Source organism: Sceloporus occidentalis, unplaced genomic scaffold, assembly GCF_023333645.1.
Source record: "Sceloporus occidentalis isolate IW3139 unplaced genomic scaffold, rSceOcc1.0.p SCAF_7, whole genome shotgun sequence".
Taxonomy (NCBI): domain Eukaryota; kingdom Metazoa; phylum Chordata; class Lepidosauria; order Squamata; family Phrynosomatidae; genus Sceloporus; species Sceloporus occidentalis.
Genome location: NW_028316987.1, coordinates 55,526,604 through 55,544,250, shown reverse-complemented (window position 1 = coordinate 55,544,250; position 17,647 = coordinate 55,526,604). Strand labels below are relative to the sequence as shown.

The 17,647-nt window shown below is 38.6% G+C and overlaps 1 protein-coding gene across 1 annotated transcript in view; it reads left to right on the top strand.

The window, feature by feature from the left end:
- The window catches only part of CHN2 (chimerin 2), a 187,663-nt gene that overhangs the window by 75,060 nt on the left and 94,956 nt on the right, over nt 1-17,647 (top strand). The window contains exons 4-6 of the mRNA XM_089533023.1: nt 3,132-3,163; nt 5,259-5,372; nt 5,764-6,052. Of these exons, the coding sequence (XP_089389149.1) occupies nt 3,132-3,163; nt 5,259-5,372; nt 5,764-6,052 (435 nt within the window). The remainder of the gene's footprint in view (nt 1-3,131; nt 3,164-5,258; nt 5,373-5,763; nt 6,053-17,647) is intronic.

The window sequence follows — 17,647 nt, the reverse complement described above, 5'->3', positions numbered from 1 at the left end:
GGGTATAAAATAAAGTAGGATGCACTGTAAGATGTGGTTTTCTCAAATATTCCTTTAGTCATATGTTCAGAAGCTGTCATATCTGCATGAACTCTGATCTTGAAATCAAAGAACTAGGCCATGCCTGAAAGCCAGTAAAACATTATTTTTGAGACGGCCATTTTCATGAAGTTGTTTTGACATTTTACACTTGAATTGTGGTGATGCTAAAATGCTGCTCTGAATTTCATGGAGGAACTAGGAAATATGAATACAGTAAATAAATAGACACTAGCAATTCCAAAGAGATTGCACTGTTCTGGACTTGAGTGTCTGGATAGGTCCCCTGCATTATGTATCATAGTGTCTGGGTTTTTTCCCCCTCTCTCTCTCTCTTTTTAAGCAAATACATCAGAGAATGTGTAAAAGATAAGTAGAAGGTATTCAATATGTTCTCAAGAATTTTGTTTTGTGTAATGAATGCCAGCCACTTCAGGGTTTCCAGTTTATTGCCCTCTAAAGTATTTGTAAACACTGGCAGCAAGCAACATAGGAGCTTGTCTACAAAACGGTATTAACTGTGATGGTCACTGAACTAAAATAAACTTTCCCATTAGCTTATATGCAACAACTCTACTGTGGTACCCTTAAAAATGAAACTATATTCCCAAAGGCAACTGTATCTAGGAATAAGGCTAACAATTATACAGGCCTCAGCTCACTCTCAGCAAGGATGGTCAGTCTAGTCGTTATGCAAAAAAATCTTGTAGCACTTCTGAGGCTGAGAGAAATAAATTGCTAGTATGGACTTAAGTCTGTTTCATCAGATGTATAGAATGATTTGACTGTAACGAACTGCCCTCTGCTGGCATACTATTTCTTTCTTTATTACACTTTACATTTTGACCACATTGTGTGACACTCACAATTAATTTGTTGTGTTTCTCCTGATAAAGAGCACTATACTCCAAACATTGCTGCTGGGCAATGCAAGTGAAATTAATGCAGGTAGTTGTTCCTTTAATTTGTAGTCTGTAGCACACTCAAGTATACTTTCAGTTTCACAGAAGTAACAGTATTTCATAATAAGAAGAGGTGTGTATGATTGAGATGCCAGTCTTATACTTTCTTTTTCTCTTAAAAAGCTGGTATATAGACGCATTCTTTTATTTTTTTTAAAGATTCCTTAAGTTTTATATTGTAATTAGTTTATTACCAATATTTAATAAAATTAGATCATTTGGTATAGTGGTTTGTGTGTTGGACTAAGACTTTGGAGACCAGCGTTCAAATCCCTGCTTGGCCATGGAAACTCACTGGGTAAACTTGGGCAAGTCACACCCTCTCAGCCACAGAGGAGTGCAAAGGCAAACTCCTCCTGAATTTTGACAAGAAATCGCTGTGATAGGTTTGCTTGAGGGACACCATGAGTCAGAAATGACTGGAAGGCATACAACAACAGCAATTTAATAAAAGACTGGAGGTACGTTATTCACCTCAAGCTTCTTTCTTGTGAAAGCTTACACTAAAAAATGACCATCAACAGTGCACAAAGTGGACTTCATTATGAAAAAAACAGAATTCTGTGGTTAATCAGTAAAGCAATTAAAAGGCAATTAAGCAATTAAAGCAAATGAAGAATTTAAGTATACCACCAAATATCAATTTCTAGGACGACATCAGCTACAATCCAACTACCATATATACTTGTGTTTAAATTGAGAAATTTTAGTCAAAAAATTGAACTAAAAAACCTCGGTCGATTTACCCACAGGTCAGTGTAAGTAGGCCAGTGTAGGGGATCAGTGGCTTAATGGTTAAGATGCCAATTCTGCCGATCAGAAGATCAGAAGGTTGGCAGTTCAAGGTTCGAGTGCTGCATCATGGGGCCACTAGTCCCAGCTTCTCCCATGCGGTTTGAAAGCATGCAAATTCAAGTAGATAAAATAGTTAACCCTTCTGTGGGAAGGTAACAGCGTACAGTGCAGTCATGCTGGCCACAGGACTACTAGAACAGTCCTTAGACAACGCTGGCTCTTCGTCTTAGTAACAGAGATGATTACTCCCCCCTACAGTTGGTTACATTCATGTCAAGGGACTACCTTTAACAGTGCAAGTACTGTACCATAACTCTTATCAAAAAAGGAACCATCCCTTTCTCTGAGTAGAGTGGTGAAGGGTGAGAACTTAATCTGTCCTGAGGGAAAGAAGCACCAAACTTCTCTATTCTCTCTGCAGCTGCACCGCTTCTGGCTTTTTAAAAATGTCTAGGTGGGGAAACCATGGTGACAGCTCTTTTGTGCTTCCCCTCAAAGGAGCACCGAAAGAGTAGATGGGTCAGAAATTCTTTTAGATTCTCCCAGAATAAACTAAGCTCTTGCCTTTCACTACTCATTCTCACTCAACGGATTCTAGCAGTGTTATTCCAGTGATGATGAACTGAGCATTGAAAGATTTTAATAAGACATTTGCATATGTTTGTCAGCTTTTCTAGGTTAAAATCAGTTTAAAAGTCACCACATTAAAGGCTTTGGTCACTACAATGGGCCCTTGGTATCTGCCGGGATTTGGTTCCAAATTGTTAGAGTTGTACTTTTTGCTACTTCCTGAATTAACTGAGGTATAAGTGTATACTTGTTTTCCTTTCAGTTTATGTAGTTTTCAATCAAAATGTTCATTAGCAAATTGCCTAAATACCTACCTTTGCTGTATGTCAAGGGACTCTAATCCATACACAAAGCACTTCATCCTAGAACATTTTTTGTTGCTGTATGACTTCAAGTAGTTTCTGACTTATGGTGACCCAAGGGTGAAGCTATCACAGGGTTTCTTGGCAAGATTTCTTTGGAGTGGGATTCCCTCTGCCATCTTCTGTGGCTGAGAGTGTTGTTTGCCCAATGTCATCCACTGGGTTTGCATGGCTGAGCAGGGAGTCAGACTCTGGTGTCCAGTGCTGTAGTGCAATGTTCAAAGCACCACACTGGCTCTTCCTGGAACAATTGCTCCATGTATTTTGTCTGTTTGATATTAATCAAATATTAATGTTATTACTATTTCAACAGCTTAAACTGCATTGTTACCACTCCTCATTTATCCCTCATTTATCCCTTAAGTATGTTGTCCATGTTCATGTGTGTTTGTTTTTTATTTAGGTGGAGAACAGACCAAAATACTATGGCAGAGAGTACGTATTGAACCATGTACTGTACAAAATTATTGTATAAGCAGTCATTTGTTATGTGCTGTTGTGCAACTTAACATTCTAAATATAGATTTATTAATGAAGTAGTTACAGTGTCTCAAGACAGTCACTCCTTTACTTTCCATATGCTCAGCATTTTTCATTAAATACCTGAATTCACAGCTTGCATATGAATGCATTGCTTTCCCAGATGGTAGCACAGCATACACCTTTGAATAGTATTTTACACTTAGCAGTCAAAGAATTAATTTATTTTTTGAGAAAAAGTTTAGGGCTGATTTTATAACAGCAGTTCTAAATTTAACCTTTATTCCCCATCACTACCAAACAATAGTCAGCATTTGAAACATGCTGCTTTGTATGAATAATAGCAAAAGAAAGATATTGCTTATTATTATTTTTACTAGTCATTTGCTATTTTCAGGCAAAATGAAGCTTAGTTTTGGAAAGCTCTTAAATGTGTTCCTTTAGTTAAATGTGTCTACAACCTAATAGGAAAATTACTCTGCATGTAATGTTTTGCCTTTGTTCAAAGATCACTGTTGAATTATTGGTTTCAATAGAGTGATAAGGCCTTACTTCCTTATATTATTCTTGTAAAGGCTCTTTGAAGTGCTTGATTTCTTTTGTATTGAAGGAGTAGAGTGAGAGGTTGATCACAATTAAAAACAAAACTTAACCCTCGTCACTTCAAACTAATTTCTTATAACAGTACATAGGGTATAGCTACACTGTAAAAATAAAGCAGTTTGACACTGCTTTAACTGCCATGACTCTATCCTCCAGAATCCTGAGATTTGTAGTTCAGTGAAGCATCAGAATACTCTGGCAGACCAAGCTGCATACCCTCAACAAATTACAAATTACAGGATTCTGTAGGATAGTCATGGAACTTAAAGTGGTGTCAAACTGCTTTAATTATGCAGTGTAGCTACACCCTTAGAATTTAAACATTAGTAATTTTGTGTTTTAATAATAATAATAATAATAACAATAATTTCTCTCCCACCTCTTCAATAAGACCAAGGTGGCTTACATCAATAACAAACCATATAACACAAAAAATAATCCCAATATCCCCTCCTGCCTTAAAACACATCCACAATACAACAAAAACTATAATAAAATACAATTAAAATCATTAAAACAGTAGTAAGAACACCTGATGTTTTAAAATAATTAGAGTTGAGACCCCTGCTTGTCAGTGAGTGAGCCCAGTATCCATGTCATATTATGGGAGCAAATTATTCTGGGTCAGGAGGCATTGTCAGTCTTTCCCTGATATCCCATCATCCCTGACATCAAAGCCCCCACCCCAAAAGGTCAAAGGTGTATTTGGAGGAAAGAGTTTAGCAGAGAGAGAAGAGTTACCCCATAAGCCAAGTGGGCCTTCCCCTTGGTACAAACCTTTGTCTAAATTCATCTTCAAATTCATTCTTTTTACAACTGAAGTATAGAGACAAATCCTGAATTTTCTTTATTTGTCCCTTATTGTACTTTAGCAAAAGCACTGATACATAATAGTTCTGCACTGCATGTAGAATTCTACTGGCTCTAGTACGCAGAATAGCTTAGCAAATTTCCTTCTTTTGCGATGCCCAGTTACTGTATATGCCCAGTGCCAAAAGGGATTTATTGACTGCAGCACTCAAGCAGTATGGTATTACACCTGATGCTATACTCAGCTTTTGAAGTAGAGCTTTTTTGCATACTGCTTCCTCTTTAGCCAATTTCATTTTCTCATGTTTTGAGCTTTCCAGTGTTTGTGGTACTAAATGTTTCATTTGGAAGCTTAAATGTATCATAAATTTTTAAAATTAACATCTAAAGCAGGTCCAGATGTTTCTGGAACCACACTAGACCAGAAGGGGGAGTTTAGGTCTCTTCCCCTGCCTCCATCAGTACCCTCTTGGCCCTGTTATTGACCCTCAGGGGAGAAAGGTCCCATTAATGGCTGGGCTTACCTGTGTTTTGCTCATAGGCTCCATTTTATTTTATTTTTCTTTGCTTTGAATTCCTGCGGCCTTCTCCCCCACATAGAATTATTGTCTAAATAGTTGTGTTTCTTTTTTACCAGGTTTCATGGGATCATTTCTCGTGAGCAGGCAGATGAATTACTTGGGGGTGTAGAAGGAGCATATATTCTCAGAGAAAGCCAACGACAACCTGGATGCTATACTCTAGCTCTTAGGTGAGCTCTGTTACTTTTGTTGGCAAATTGTTCTAAGTGTTTTTGTGGTGCACTAGTTATAGCAACCCTGGAATACCTGGAACTGTTTATATTTTATTAACATATTTGTTACTGAGCATAAACTCTGTGTATCTGAAACATTTGCTTATATATGTGTAGCGCATTGTGTAAATGAAGAACATAAGCTTCCTTATGGTGTTGAAAATTTCATGTGGCCTAAGCACTAGGGTTCCTTGACTAAATATAAGCTCTATTATATTATTATACTTTCTGTCCTCCCATGCTTTCATAGTTGGTAAGGAGGTGGCCTTTATATATAGTGCACAATATGAAAAATCATATTTTAATTGTTCAAACACTAAGGCAACAATGTTCTTGTGTTTTAATGCAGATTTGGTAATCAGACCTTAAACTACAGGCTTTTTTATGATGGGAAGCACTTTGTAGGGGAGAAGAGGTTCGAATCCATCCATGATTTGGTTACAGATGGCTTAATAACGCTGTATATAGAAACCAAGGCATCTGAATATATTTCCAAAATGACAACAAATCCTATCTATGAACATATTGGATATGCCACTTTGCTTAGAGAAAAAGTATCCCGGAGACTGAGTAGATCAAAAACTGAATCAAGAAAAGCTAGTGTAACAACATGTGAAGAAAATGCATCAGTTGAAAAGGTAAGGAGATTAAGAAATCAATCTATATATCAGGGTGGGGTGGGGGTGGGGTCATTACAAATCCAAAGATTTAAAATAATGTTTTTATTATTTTCCATATTAATGGAAAGTTCAACCCATAATGAGTGCCAGGGATAATGGACTTTATGGTATAGCCTGAGTGTCCGTTACCCAGAATTCCAAAATACTCCAAAAACCAAAACTTTTTTCAGGGTAGCTGAGATACTTGTGATACCTTGGCTTTCTAATGGTTCACTGCACATAAACTTTAGATGCCACATGCCACAGAAGTGCTGAAAAGCCACGGCAGCAGCAGAAAGGGTGGGGTTTTTCCGGTGCAAAAAGGAACAGCATTTTCCTGCTTCTTTTTGGGCCAAAAAGATGTGTGTGTTTGCTGCGGCCCCAATCCGGCAATCAAAGGGGTGACATCAAGCTGCCCCTTTAAGGCCGTCTGTTTCGGCCCCTTATCTACACATATAAAGGAACTGTGTCCATATAGGATTCTAGAGATGAAATGAATGGGGCATCCCCCTTGCAAAAGGATGCTAGTGATACACATGGGCACATAAGGGTACAGTGCACCCACTCCATACGTGGGCACACCATACGCAGCTTCCTGTTTATGCAAAAGCTGCATCGCCATTAAATGAATGGCGCATGGCCACACCACCATGAGCACAAGCCCCATTATATTGAATGGGGCTTGAGGTTACGTGAGATTTGCCTTACGCGCGGGCGGGGCAGATCGGATCCCACACGTAAAGCAAGGCTCCACTGGACTTAAACCAAATTGAGAACCAAGGTTACTTAAACCAAGCTTATGCTGCTATTGGTCAGGCCATTAGTTTATCTAGCTCAATATTGCTTTACATTAATTGGCAGCAGTTTTCCAGAGTTTTTGACAAGTTGGCTCCCCAGACCTATATGGAAATACTGAAGATTGAGTCTGAGACATGTACTTTTACTGGGCTAACGCCAATCTCTCCACTAAGTTTAACATTTTAGCCCCAGACATAATATAGCCGATGTCTTGATTCCCTGTTTCTAAAATGTGTGTTGATTCCTCCCCCCACCCCCACCCCCACCCCGACCAGATCTCAAGTTTGTTAGCTTCTAATACAACATGCAAATCTCCCTTTTCCTATTCTTTCTTTGGTGAATGGGTCTGAATTTGGAGGTCTGGCTTTTCTTTCTTTCTGCCTTTCCTTTTCTACAGTTGCTGTAGTATTTGCACAAGCTGAGTAAGGAAGATGTGGCTAGCATAATGAAATCCAAAAGGGAATGCAACTAAAATCAACTGAAATATAAGACACAAAAAAACCTTTAAATACTTAAATATTGTCATAGGAGATTATATGAACCTTTGCTGGACTGACAACTTGAAAAATTTGATGGAAAAATGCCCTTCTTTTTGATACAAGCACTTTTGAGGGTTACTTAATACGTAATATACAAAACATGTTTGTGAAGTTGAAGGCTTTCATGGCCGGCATCCCTAGTTTTCTGTGGGTTTTTGGGACTATGTAGCCATGTTCTAGATGAATTTATTCCTGACGTTTTGCCAGCATCTGTGGCTGGCATCTTCAGATAAACATGTTTGCATTGCAATAAAAGTATTTTTGACCCGCCTTTGAAAAGCTGTACCTTCCTTCTGAAGATATGGTTTAATGTTTTATTTATGATACTGTTTGTATCCCATGAGAACATTTTTGAGAAACTATTCTGTCTTCAACACTGGCTTTCTCTGATCTGACTTTGGTTACTAATTAGCACAAGGAAACAAGGAAAAGATAAGCAGAGCAAAGCAGCTGAGGAAGCTTTACTTAATATTTACATGAACTGATATCTCAGACCTCTAAACATATAATAGAACTTGAACTTTATTCATTACAAACTAATGTTAGTTTTAAAAGCACACATTCCAAAGAAGAGAACTCTACAAAAATTGATGAATTACTGATTGGGATTTTATTTCAGCATAACTGAAAATATGTACTCCTGGCTACATGAAAGAGAATTTTCTAGGGAAAAATCAAATTGTTGCACCTCTAACAATCAGTTCACTGTAGTTTAATCACTGATTGATGGGTCATAGCCAAACTCTTAAGCTATGCCTGTGGTGCATCATGTAAAAACTCTTTGCATTTTCACCTGCTTTTGTCTACTCATCTGTTCAGGTAGGACAGGAGAAAGAGAGCTTGAATCCATTCCCTGCTCCTCCACTACCTCACCTTTTTCTAAATTGATGATTGGCTCTCTAAAAGCTGAGGATAGTAAACATACTGGATCAACCTACATCGATGTGTGTTGGGAATGGTTTACTGTCTGTCTGCACATATGCTAACTATTTGCATACCCTTTTTGTTTATCTGGAGAATATCAAATAAGGAAGTAAGCATTTGGAGTGCATCCTTGCAGAAGATATATAAAAGGAAGAGGTGAAGGCTATGGTTCAAAATGGTATTAAGTCTAAGCAGGAAGGTCTTTCATTATAGAAGTATCAGATAGCACAAAAAACTTATGGAGTGTTCCAAACATTTCTTTCTATTTATATTTTAAGGCAGTAGGTTCATATCCAGTCTTATACTTAAGAGTAACTTCACTTAAATGAGAGGGTTCACTCCTGATATGATTAAGTCTGGATGCAATCCTATGTAGGATTGACCAAAGGTAGGTAACAGACAGATCATGTATAGGTTTTCCTTCTGGTCAGTACCCATTCCAAGCAGATTTTTAATGTCAATACTTCAGTAACCAACAAAAATGCATGATGAAAATAGACATGCTAGCTTCCCAGAATATGTGACACAAGACTTGGCATAATATGTATTTTAATTTGAGTCCCATAGATCATATCCATTGACTAACGTAAGGTTCAGTAATAAATGTACCAGAGAAATCAGTTTGAAATCTGAGGAAATAGTTTTATTCAAAGCAGAGGGTTATTTCTAGTTAAGATGACATTGGCGGGATACAGACGGGCAAAAAGGGGTGTGTTCATGATGTCATGAAGGTAGAGCCTTCAGACGGCCCTTACCTGAATGCCGCCATGAACACGCCGCCCGCACGCCCCAAGCGGGAAGAAGCAGCATTAAAAAGGTGCTGCTTTTCCCCGCTTCTTTTCTGAATGCTGCGCAGCTGTGCAGCTCCGTCTGTAAGCTGCTGCACCGGTACGCCAGAATTGTTACGCTGCTAATTTAAGTTGCCCATTTAAAAGCTCCGAGTCAGCTGTGTTGCATAATGAGTCGGGGTCCTGGAACATGCGCAGTTTGCACCGAGGCTCTAATTAGAGCGTCAGATGCCATGCAGATGTGGAAGCTGCAGCACAGCTGCACTCTATTTTAATGCTCGTAACCCTAACCCTAACCCTAGAGCAACATGTACGCATGCGCTGCTAGAATTGGGGAAAGTTTGGAATTTAAAGTGAACCCCTACACACATTCCTGTGCCATTTTCACCTAACAATAAAAAACCCCTAAAACTTTAAATATTTACATATGTACAAGGGAGGTGATGGGGGATGGCAGGGGGACAGTGGTGGCAGCGGCGACAGCTGTGGCTGTGCATTGCAGATTCAGCAAGAGCGTAGGGACCAAAGGAGAGGAGGCATCCATGATGCTGGTGACACTACCAACATGCAAGCGGACAAGGATGCCAACACCAGCTGATCACCAGCTGGCAGGAGACCACTATTGTTCTTGGGCAGGGCGAGGGAAAAAGTTTTAAAGGGGCTTGGGCACTTTAAATGTGCACATAAGCTTTCTGCCGCTGCTGCTGAGCGCCGCAGCTGCGCAGCTGCGCATCCGCCAGCTGGCAAAAAAAAAAAAAAAGCCCCGTTTTTGGCTGCCCGTGAGGAAGCTGCCTCTCTCTTTGCAGCGTCCTCCGAGGCGGCGGTTTGGAAACTGCGGGTCAGAAACGGCCCCAGGTGAGGCGTCTTCACTGCCCCCCATGTGGAAGCCCCATACACCTGAACCACGCCCCCAGGGCGGGCGGTCTGGAGGCTCCGTATTCAGCAGAATACACCTCCAAGACGTCTTCCCCTGCCCGTCTGTATCCCGCCATTGTTTTCTTCATAGTAATATCTCTGCAGATTTCTTTTTTAAAAAACTTTTCCCATTTCAAATTCAGTACTTAATTATCCATTGAGTCTGCTTTGAGATTTATACTAACCAATTGATAAAAGGTGTGAGAAAAGGTTTTGGTGCCAGTGGCAGTGGTTTTCAATGTGGCTATAATTCCAGTCTCCACATGGTGATCCCTAAAAAATACAGCCAATTTATAAAACCAATATGTAACGTATTAGTTCAAGTTCCTTTGTGCAGTTTTTGTGTGCATGTATGCAGGGATAATCAGCTAAAGGCAATTGTATTTTCTTATGTTCTTACATAGTTTCATATGAATTGTGATTAGTTGTAGCAAATATATATTGGAGCAGATTGCATTACATTTTAAAAACAGAGAATACATTTTTAATTTGAGGGCTGTAAATTTATTGCTTGGCAAGTTACAAAAATTAAACTGATTTACTTCTAAGAAAGCAATTCTGGAAAAATTAATTTGAATGAGTGAGGGAGTGGCTAAGACTATTATTAAGAGAACAAGAACTACTACTACTGTTACTTATTATTGTTATTATTACTATTATTATATTTATTTCTATTCTACCTTTTCCCCAGTTTGAGTTTAAAACAAATTCAAAAACAAGTAATTAAAAACAAAATGCACAAGTAAAAATGAGATTAAACAATCAAAAAATTTAAACCAGATTAATGCATATAATTAAACATACACACACACTTCAGCAGAACATATAGCAAGAATTGAGCACATTATTTTGGTCAGACGGGTCTTATATAGTCAATCATCAAACTTAATCCATGCTAGATGGAAGTTTAATATAGCATTATTAAAATCATTGACTAAACAGGAAATGTTTTGTGGCACGCACCTGCCAATCCTTGGAATCATAACTACTTACAATTTTGTTAGCAAGAGAAAACTCAGTATGGCAGTGAAATCATAAACCTAAAATGCATCAATTCTATGATGAGTCAAAACTGCTTCTAACAGAAATCCCCTTCTGCCAGCAGAACCTGGCAGTTAATTTCAGTTAATTTCAGAAATATTCAGGGGCAAAGCTGTTCCGGATTTATATCTCTCACAGCCCAGAGACACAATCAAAAGGCCAGCATGAAGGAAGAACAGGGTGAGGTCAGTCCTAAGTGATTTCCAGCATTCCTAGACTGGACAAGGTTTCAGTACAGCTTCAGACTCTGAAGCCTACAATTGCAATCAGTGAGCCTTAAATTTTGGACCCACTTTTAGGAAGCCAGAGTTTAATTGTGTCACCTACAGTACATTTAGTGAAATTGTTTACATTTTGCACACTTCCATCTGGAAGATGGTGAATCAATTTTAGAGCACATTGGAATAAATAAAATGAAATTTATGAATAAAATGTGACTTGTTCTAATGACCACTCCAGCATATATAGAATTTCCTAAAAAAACAAAAATGTACTTCAATGATTAAAGCTTTCTGTTCAAGCTTCAGCACAGATATGATAAGTGAAACATTTTTTCAAAATTCATGTTATACTGATAGTGGAAGCTGTGAAACCATGGCAAAGAACATTAATTTCTCTCATAGGTTTTTAAAAAATCTTTTGTGGAAAATAGCCATTTTTTCTTGCACAAAAAGTTGACAACAGAAATTATTAGATGGTTCAATCATTCCAGAAACTTTCTCCCTTTGGGTAGGTCAGTGGAAGGCAGTCACAGTGGCACTCAATAGGAAGGGAATGCTCAACCTTGAACTGCCTGAGATGTCTGTCTACTGTTATAATATACTTTCTTGCACGTTGTAATTAATTGAACTATGCCAGGTCCAATAAGAACTATGTAACGCATGTGCCAAATTAATTGATTTTTAAAAGATATTTTTCATGTAAAGGCAGAAATAATATTTATCCACTGTTATACCTCAGACAGGAAGAAATATACCAGCATTCAGTTGTTGTTGTACCCTTATAGCTAATTTTTAATAGCTCAGAGGCTGTAGTACATGAGTAATGCTAGCATTAATTTAAGTCATTAAAGGGCCATGGCTGCAGCTCTAGGCATACTTTTTAGTAGTATGCTCTATTGAAGAGACTTAATCCCAATTAAATATACATATGACAGGGGTTCAAAAACAGTGCTAGATCTATTCTACATACATCACAGGCTAGCATTGACTGATTGACATGCAAAATTTGACATACTGAGAACATCTTTCAAATGAAATATTTGAAATATATATCTTCTTTATAACCATTCAAATACAAACTGGAAAATATGTAGTCAGGGCTTAAGGAAGGTGGCAGGATCAGAAAGAAGTTGAACAAGTCATTCATTGAGCAAGTTTTAAATTGAGCAATGAACCCCTTGGTTCATTGACCCATATAGCTTTCAGTGACCAACCCACCTGCTACTTCATTATGGGGCGGAAAAACCTGTGTTTATGCCTGAAAGAGCAGGCATAGAGATAGACAGAGAAATGCTTCTTCAGGTATCAAGGTACCAAGCCATTTAGAGCTTTAAATGTTACTCCCAGCAGCTTGAATTCAGAACAGAAATGTATTGACAGTTAAAGCAAATCCTTCAGAACAGATATTATAGGATATCCGGATGGGATTTCAGTAAGCCATCTAATGCATTAGCTGCAGTTTTAGAGTTGTCTTCCAGGGAGCCCCATAGAGAATGCATTGCAGTAGTCTACTAGGAAGGTCCAGTGTATGGACTACTGTGGCTAAGTTATCCCTGTCCAAGAAAGCTCATAGCTGATGGATCAGTTGAAGCTGGCCCAAGCACTCTGAACCACTGAGTCTATCTGGGCCACCATTGACAAGGTTGGATCTAGAAGTATTCCAAGACTATATGCCTGCTCTTTCAGGAACAGTCTAACCCCATCCAGAGAAGGTAACATACTCAATTCCTGCGCTCAGGAACCACTAATCCATTGAGCCTCCATTTTATCAGGATTCAGCCTCGGTTTACTTATCATCATCATCCACTCTTCAGAACCTCCACAGCTCCATATGACTCTGATGACAAGGAGTAGAGCTGGGTGTCATGAGTATACTGATGGCACTCAACTCCAAAACTCCTAATGACATCTATCAGATATTGAACTGCAAGGCAGACAATGTGGCACTTCACACCACAGTGGCCATGGGACTGAATAGGAGCCCCCCAGTCACACTCTGGAACCAACCTTGCAGACAGGAGCAGAACCCCTGGAATCACTATCCCCCTCCATCAGAGCTGGTCCAGTAAGATAGCATGATTAATGGTCTCAAAAGCTGCTGAGAGACCCAGAAGAATCAAAAAGGTAGTGCATTCCCCATGGCTTTCCTCAGAATAGATTGTTGGTCAAAGCAACCAAGATTATCTTGGTACTGTATCTTGGCCAGAAACTACATCAAAATGGATCCAGATAATCTGTTTCTGGAACAACTGAAGCTGTCCAGCCACCACACATTCAAATACCTTGCCCAAATATATGATATTAGTGATAGAGCAGTAGTTCTCACATACCTCCGGGTCCAGGAAGGTCCTCTTCAGGAAGGGTGCACTACAGCTCCTTCAAGGCTGATACTCCTAGATCCAAGACTGAGGAGGCTGGTGTAGTGAGACATTTACCTAATCAATCTACATCTGCTAGATCTTAAAAACCAAGATAGGCAAACTTCAAGACTGTGTGTGGTGGGATGAACTGATTCAAGCATCTTTTCCCCAGCATCAGGGTGCATGGTCACAAGGTAGTCCAAAAAGTAACATTTCCAAATTCTGATTTGCCACCTGTTCTATCTTCTAACATCAATACCCATATTTGCTTCCAGTGTTCTGTTTACTCCCTTAAGTCATGGATGAGGGACAACTGATGAGGGACAACTGATAGCTGACAGAAAAAGGATCCAGGAAGAATTAAGCTGTAGTAATGAGATTTCAGCAGAAGGGAACATGAGGGAGCCCAGTGGGCTTTTGGATAGGTCTGCAGATTATTCAACAATTGCTTGGAATCTAGTGGTCATATCTTTATCTTTGAATACAAGGCCATCCAATGGTATACCTAGTATATTTGATGCCAGGATGGTTAGTGATCATTTTTTTAACACCTGAAGGGGTGAAGAGGGAGAGTCCACCTGTCAGCCAGTAACCCTTGAAGAGCTACAGGTCTCTCTAATCTCATTCATATTTTGGAAACGTGAATATTGAACATCAGAGGCTATTCATTCACTACATGGCAGGCTACTCCTACTATGCTGGTTGATTCCTTTCTCTCCATTACTAACAATTAGCTTCTCTACCTTTTCCACTATGGAAAGTTCAAATAAAACATACACACATGTACCAAGCCACTGTGGGAAGGGGAAAACATTGGGCCAGTTGTTAACAAAAATGCAAATACTTGTGAAGGCAACTTTTACACTTGTTTCACCATCTGGTTTGGAATAATGGATATGACTTACAGGCTAATAATGTTTACTCAAAAAAGTCCCATACATCTGGATGCAAAAGGACTTCAGCACCTAGAATTCCCCAGCCAGCCAAAAAACATAGTGGCTATGTGATGCTGAGAGTTACAGTTCATGGTGCAGTTCATTTACAGATATATACGGTTAGGCTTACAGTATTAGGTTGTATGCACACTTTCCTGGGAGCAAGAAGCACTGAATAAAATGAATGGTATTCCCTATGGAATGCCGTGAATGTTCGTTCCAAATTGTCATGCATATTTAATTTTGGTAGTCTTTACTTATAATTTAATTTTCCTCAGAAGTAAGGGGCTCCCTCCTCAATATGACATCCCTTCAAATATTTAAACAGAGCTATCTTGTCACCTCTTAACCTTCTCTTATCCAGGCTAAACATCCCCAGCTCTCTAAGTCATTCCTCATAGGGCATAGTTTCCAAACCCTTCACCATTTTAGTTGCCCTCCTTTCTCAATTGCTCCAGTTGCCCATTTTAGTTACAATAAGACATACATAGCATCTGCCTGGGAATTCAAGCCCTGGCCTTCCAGAGCCCTAGTCCAACACCACACTCTTATACCTCCTTAAGTTCACTTGAACTTCCTTCCAAGTACCTCATGGCTTCACTTTAATAAACAAAATAAGAAAAAGCTTGCTGCCAATTACTATTTTAATAATAAATATAATGATAATGATAATAATGGAATCATACCTTGCTAGCCTTTGAATAGTGACATCATGGTGTTCTAAAGATACCACCATTACACTAAGTTATTTTTCACACATAAATTCTCTTCCCCCATAAGAAACTTTCCATTGCTTTTTCTAAAGCTTTAATCAGTGGGAAGGGATATAACTTTAAATAACTTTAAACCCTCCAAAGGATGCTACTTTCAGATTCCAGCTTTCTTTCCAAAACAGAGTGTGGGAAATTAAACAAAAGGGTTACATGATGGGTACTTTGAGAGTTTAAGGAGGGAGAAAAGAGAATGAGGTTGCCACACCACCCAAGTGCTCCTTAAGTAGAGTTGCTGACACAGTGATGGCGTTGTGTGTGTGTTTGTGCATTCCACGTACATGTTCTGGCTGCCAAGGCTGGTGAGTGGAGGGGTCATTCAGGCAGTGACATATCTAAGTGCACCACTCTACCAATTGCTCCCAGGGTAGACTGCACTCTATAAACCACTGAGGCCAACCTTAACTTTTTCACTAAACTTACTGTAAGCATACCTTTTTTCTCTGCCATAGAGTGGGAAGGGGTGGTTCTCAAAGTGTGAAGCTAAAAGGAGATGTGCATGGAACTGATTGGCTAGCCATGGTGATGTACTTTCCAGAGCAATTTAGTACTTGTTATTAAATATTCTTGGGTGTGTTTTTTAATTGACAAGGGAATAACGGAAAGTAGAAATGCATAAATCTTAATCTACTGCATCCCCCCTTCTAATCCCCCCAGTTTTGCCATTTTAATCAGCAACGAGGGGCTGATGAAATAATTAGCTTACATACATGCCTATACTTCATGAATGTACTTGTATAATCTGGAAAACCCAGACATTGCAAATGAAAAATTTACTAAGCTCTGGTTTGTGTGTTTTTCTACAAGTTTTTATTCTACAATGGAACAGTAAAATAGGATGTTATTGGTATAATAACACCAAACACTACCACATTTAGAGAATTTGTTTGGGGGCTAAATTAGTTTGTCACTGGTACTTGGGAAGAGATACTGCACATTCTAGTAAGATAAATAATATCCTTTCTGTTGTTGAAAAAATGGCATTATGCATCATCATACCAGAACTCGTGCATTTCAGGGGCCCCTGATGAATTAGCACTACGTCTTCATTAGGCCTTAAAGATAAGTTGTACATGCTGCTGAAAACCCCAATTTCTCTCCTGCAAAACGTCAGGCTGTTATAGTTTTTAAACTCAAATTGCATGTATCACACTAAACAAAAGTAACAGTAAAGTGTTACCCCCAAGCCAAAGTGTGATAATAATCCTAACAGTAAAAACCAAAACAAAACAGTACATCTATCCAATATAGGTTGCCTTTCTTAGATCTGGAGTAACATTTAACTGAATAATATTTATTCATTTTAAGTGCTGTTCTACTGTCTTGCATTCTGGGGCACGTTCAAAAATTGATCATAATATATTTTCCAGAATTGTTAAGAATTATTCTGCAAACTTTGGACATGCTATAATTTCTTGTATAAAGTGCATTGCTTGTGCATGTATTACAATGTAATCTAAACTGGAGCTGTTCAAATTGCCCACGGAACATCTAAGGAAAACTTAATAAACAATTTCTCATCATAGCAAAGATGATGGCAGTAATCGATCCATTTTCCGCTCAGATTTTTTTTCTTTGTGTCATCACTGAAGTATAAAATGCAGCTCTGTAGGTACAAATCCATATTTGATTTTCTCAGAGTTCACTGAGACATGGAATATGACAATACACAATGCACTCTTATCTATAGCCTTCTCTCAGTGGTTTACTATCCATTTCAGATGTGAAGCTATTTCTTCTATGTGGATAAATTATTGTAACTTTTTTCAAAGTAGCTGAGTATAAATTAGTTTACACTAGCAAAGGACTTGAAATTATGTGTGCATCAGAGTTTTGACATAACTGCTTATAAGTAACAAGCAACTTGTAATTATTTTCATGCCCAGATAACTAAGGCATAACTATGTTGTACTACAGTTGGAGCTAATTTAATTTCTTTTTCAGCATAACTATAACTTTTAGTAACTTTCGTTGTGAGATGCATGGTCTCACTAAATGGTGGTGGAGGAATATCACATGGTTTGAGCTAGGGACCCCATGTTCTGTCCAATCCCCCACATTACCTTTTTCCTGAAAGTAAATGGATGTCTTTTTGTCCCTGAAATAAAATGTGAAAAATAATTTGAACCTACAGTATTTGAACTGCAGATTATAGAAAAACAATATAATTAAAAGTAGTGGGGATTTCTTTTTAAAAAATGAAAGTAATGAATTAGAAAACAATGGAGGCTTAAATCAGGATTTCAGTCTGTTTTAGAAGATATTACCTGACAGAATCAATTA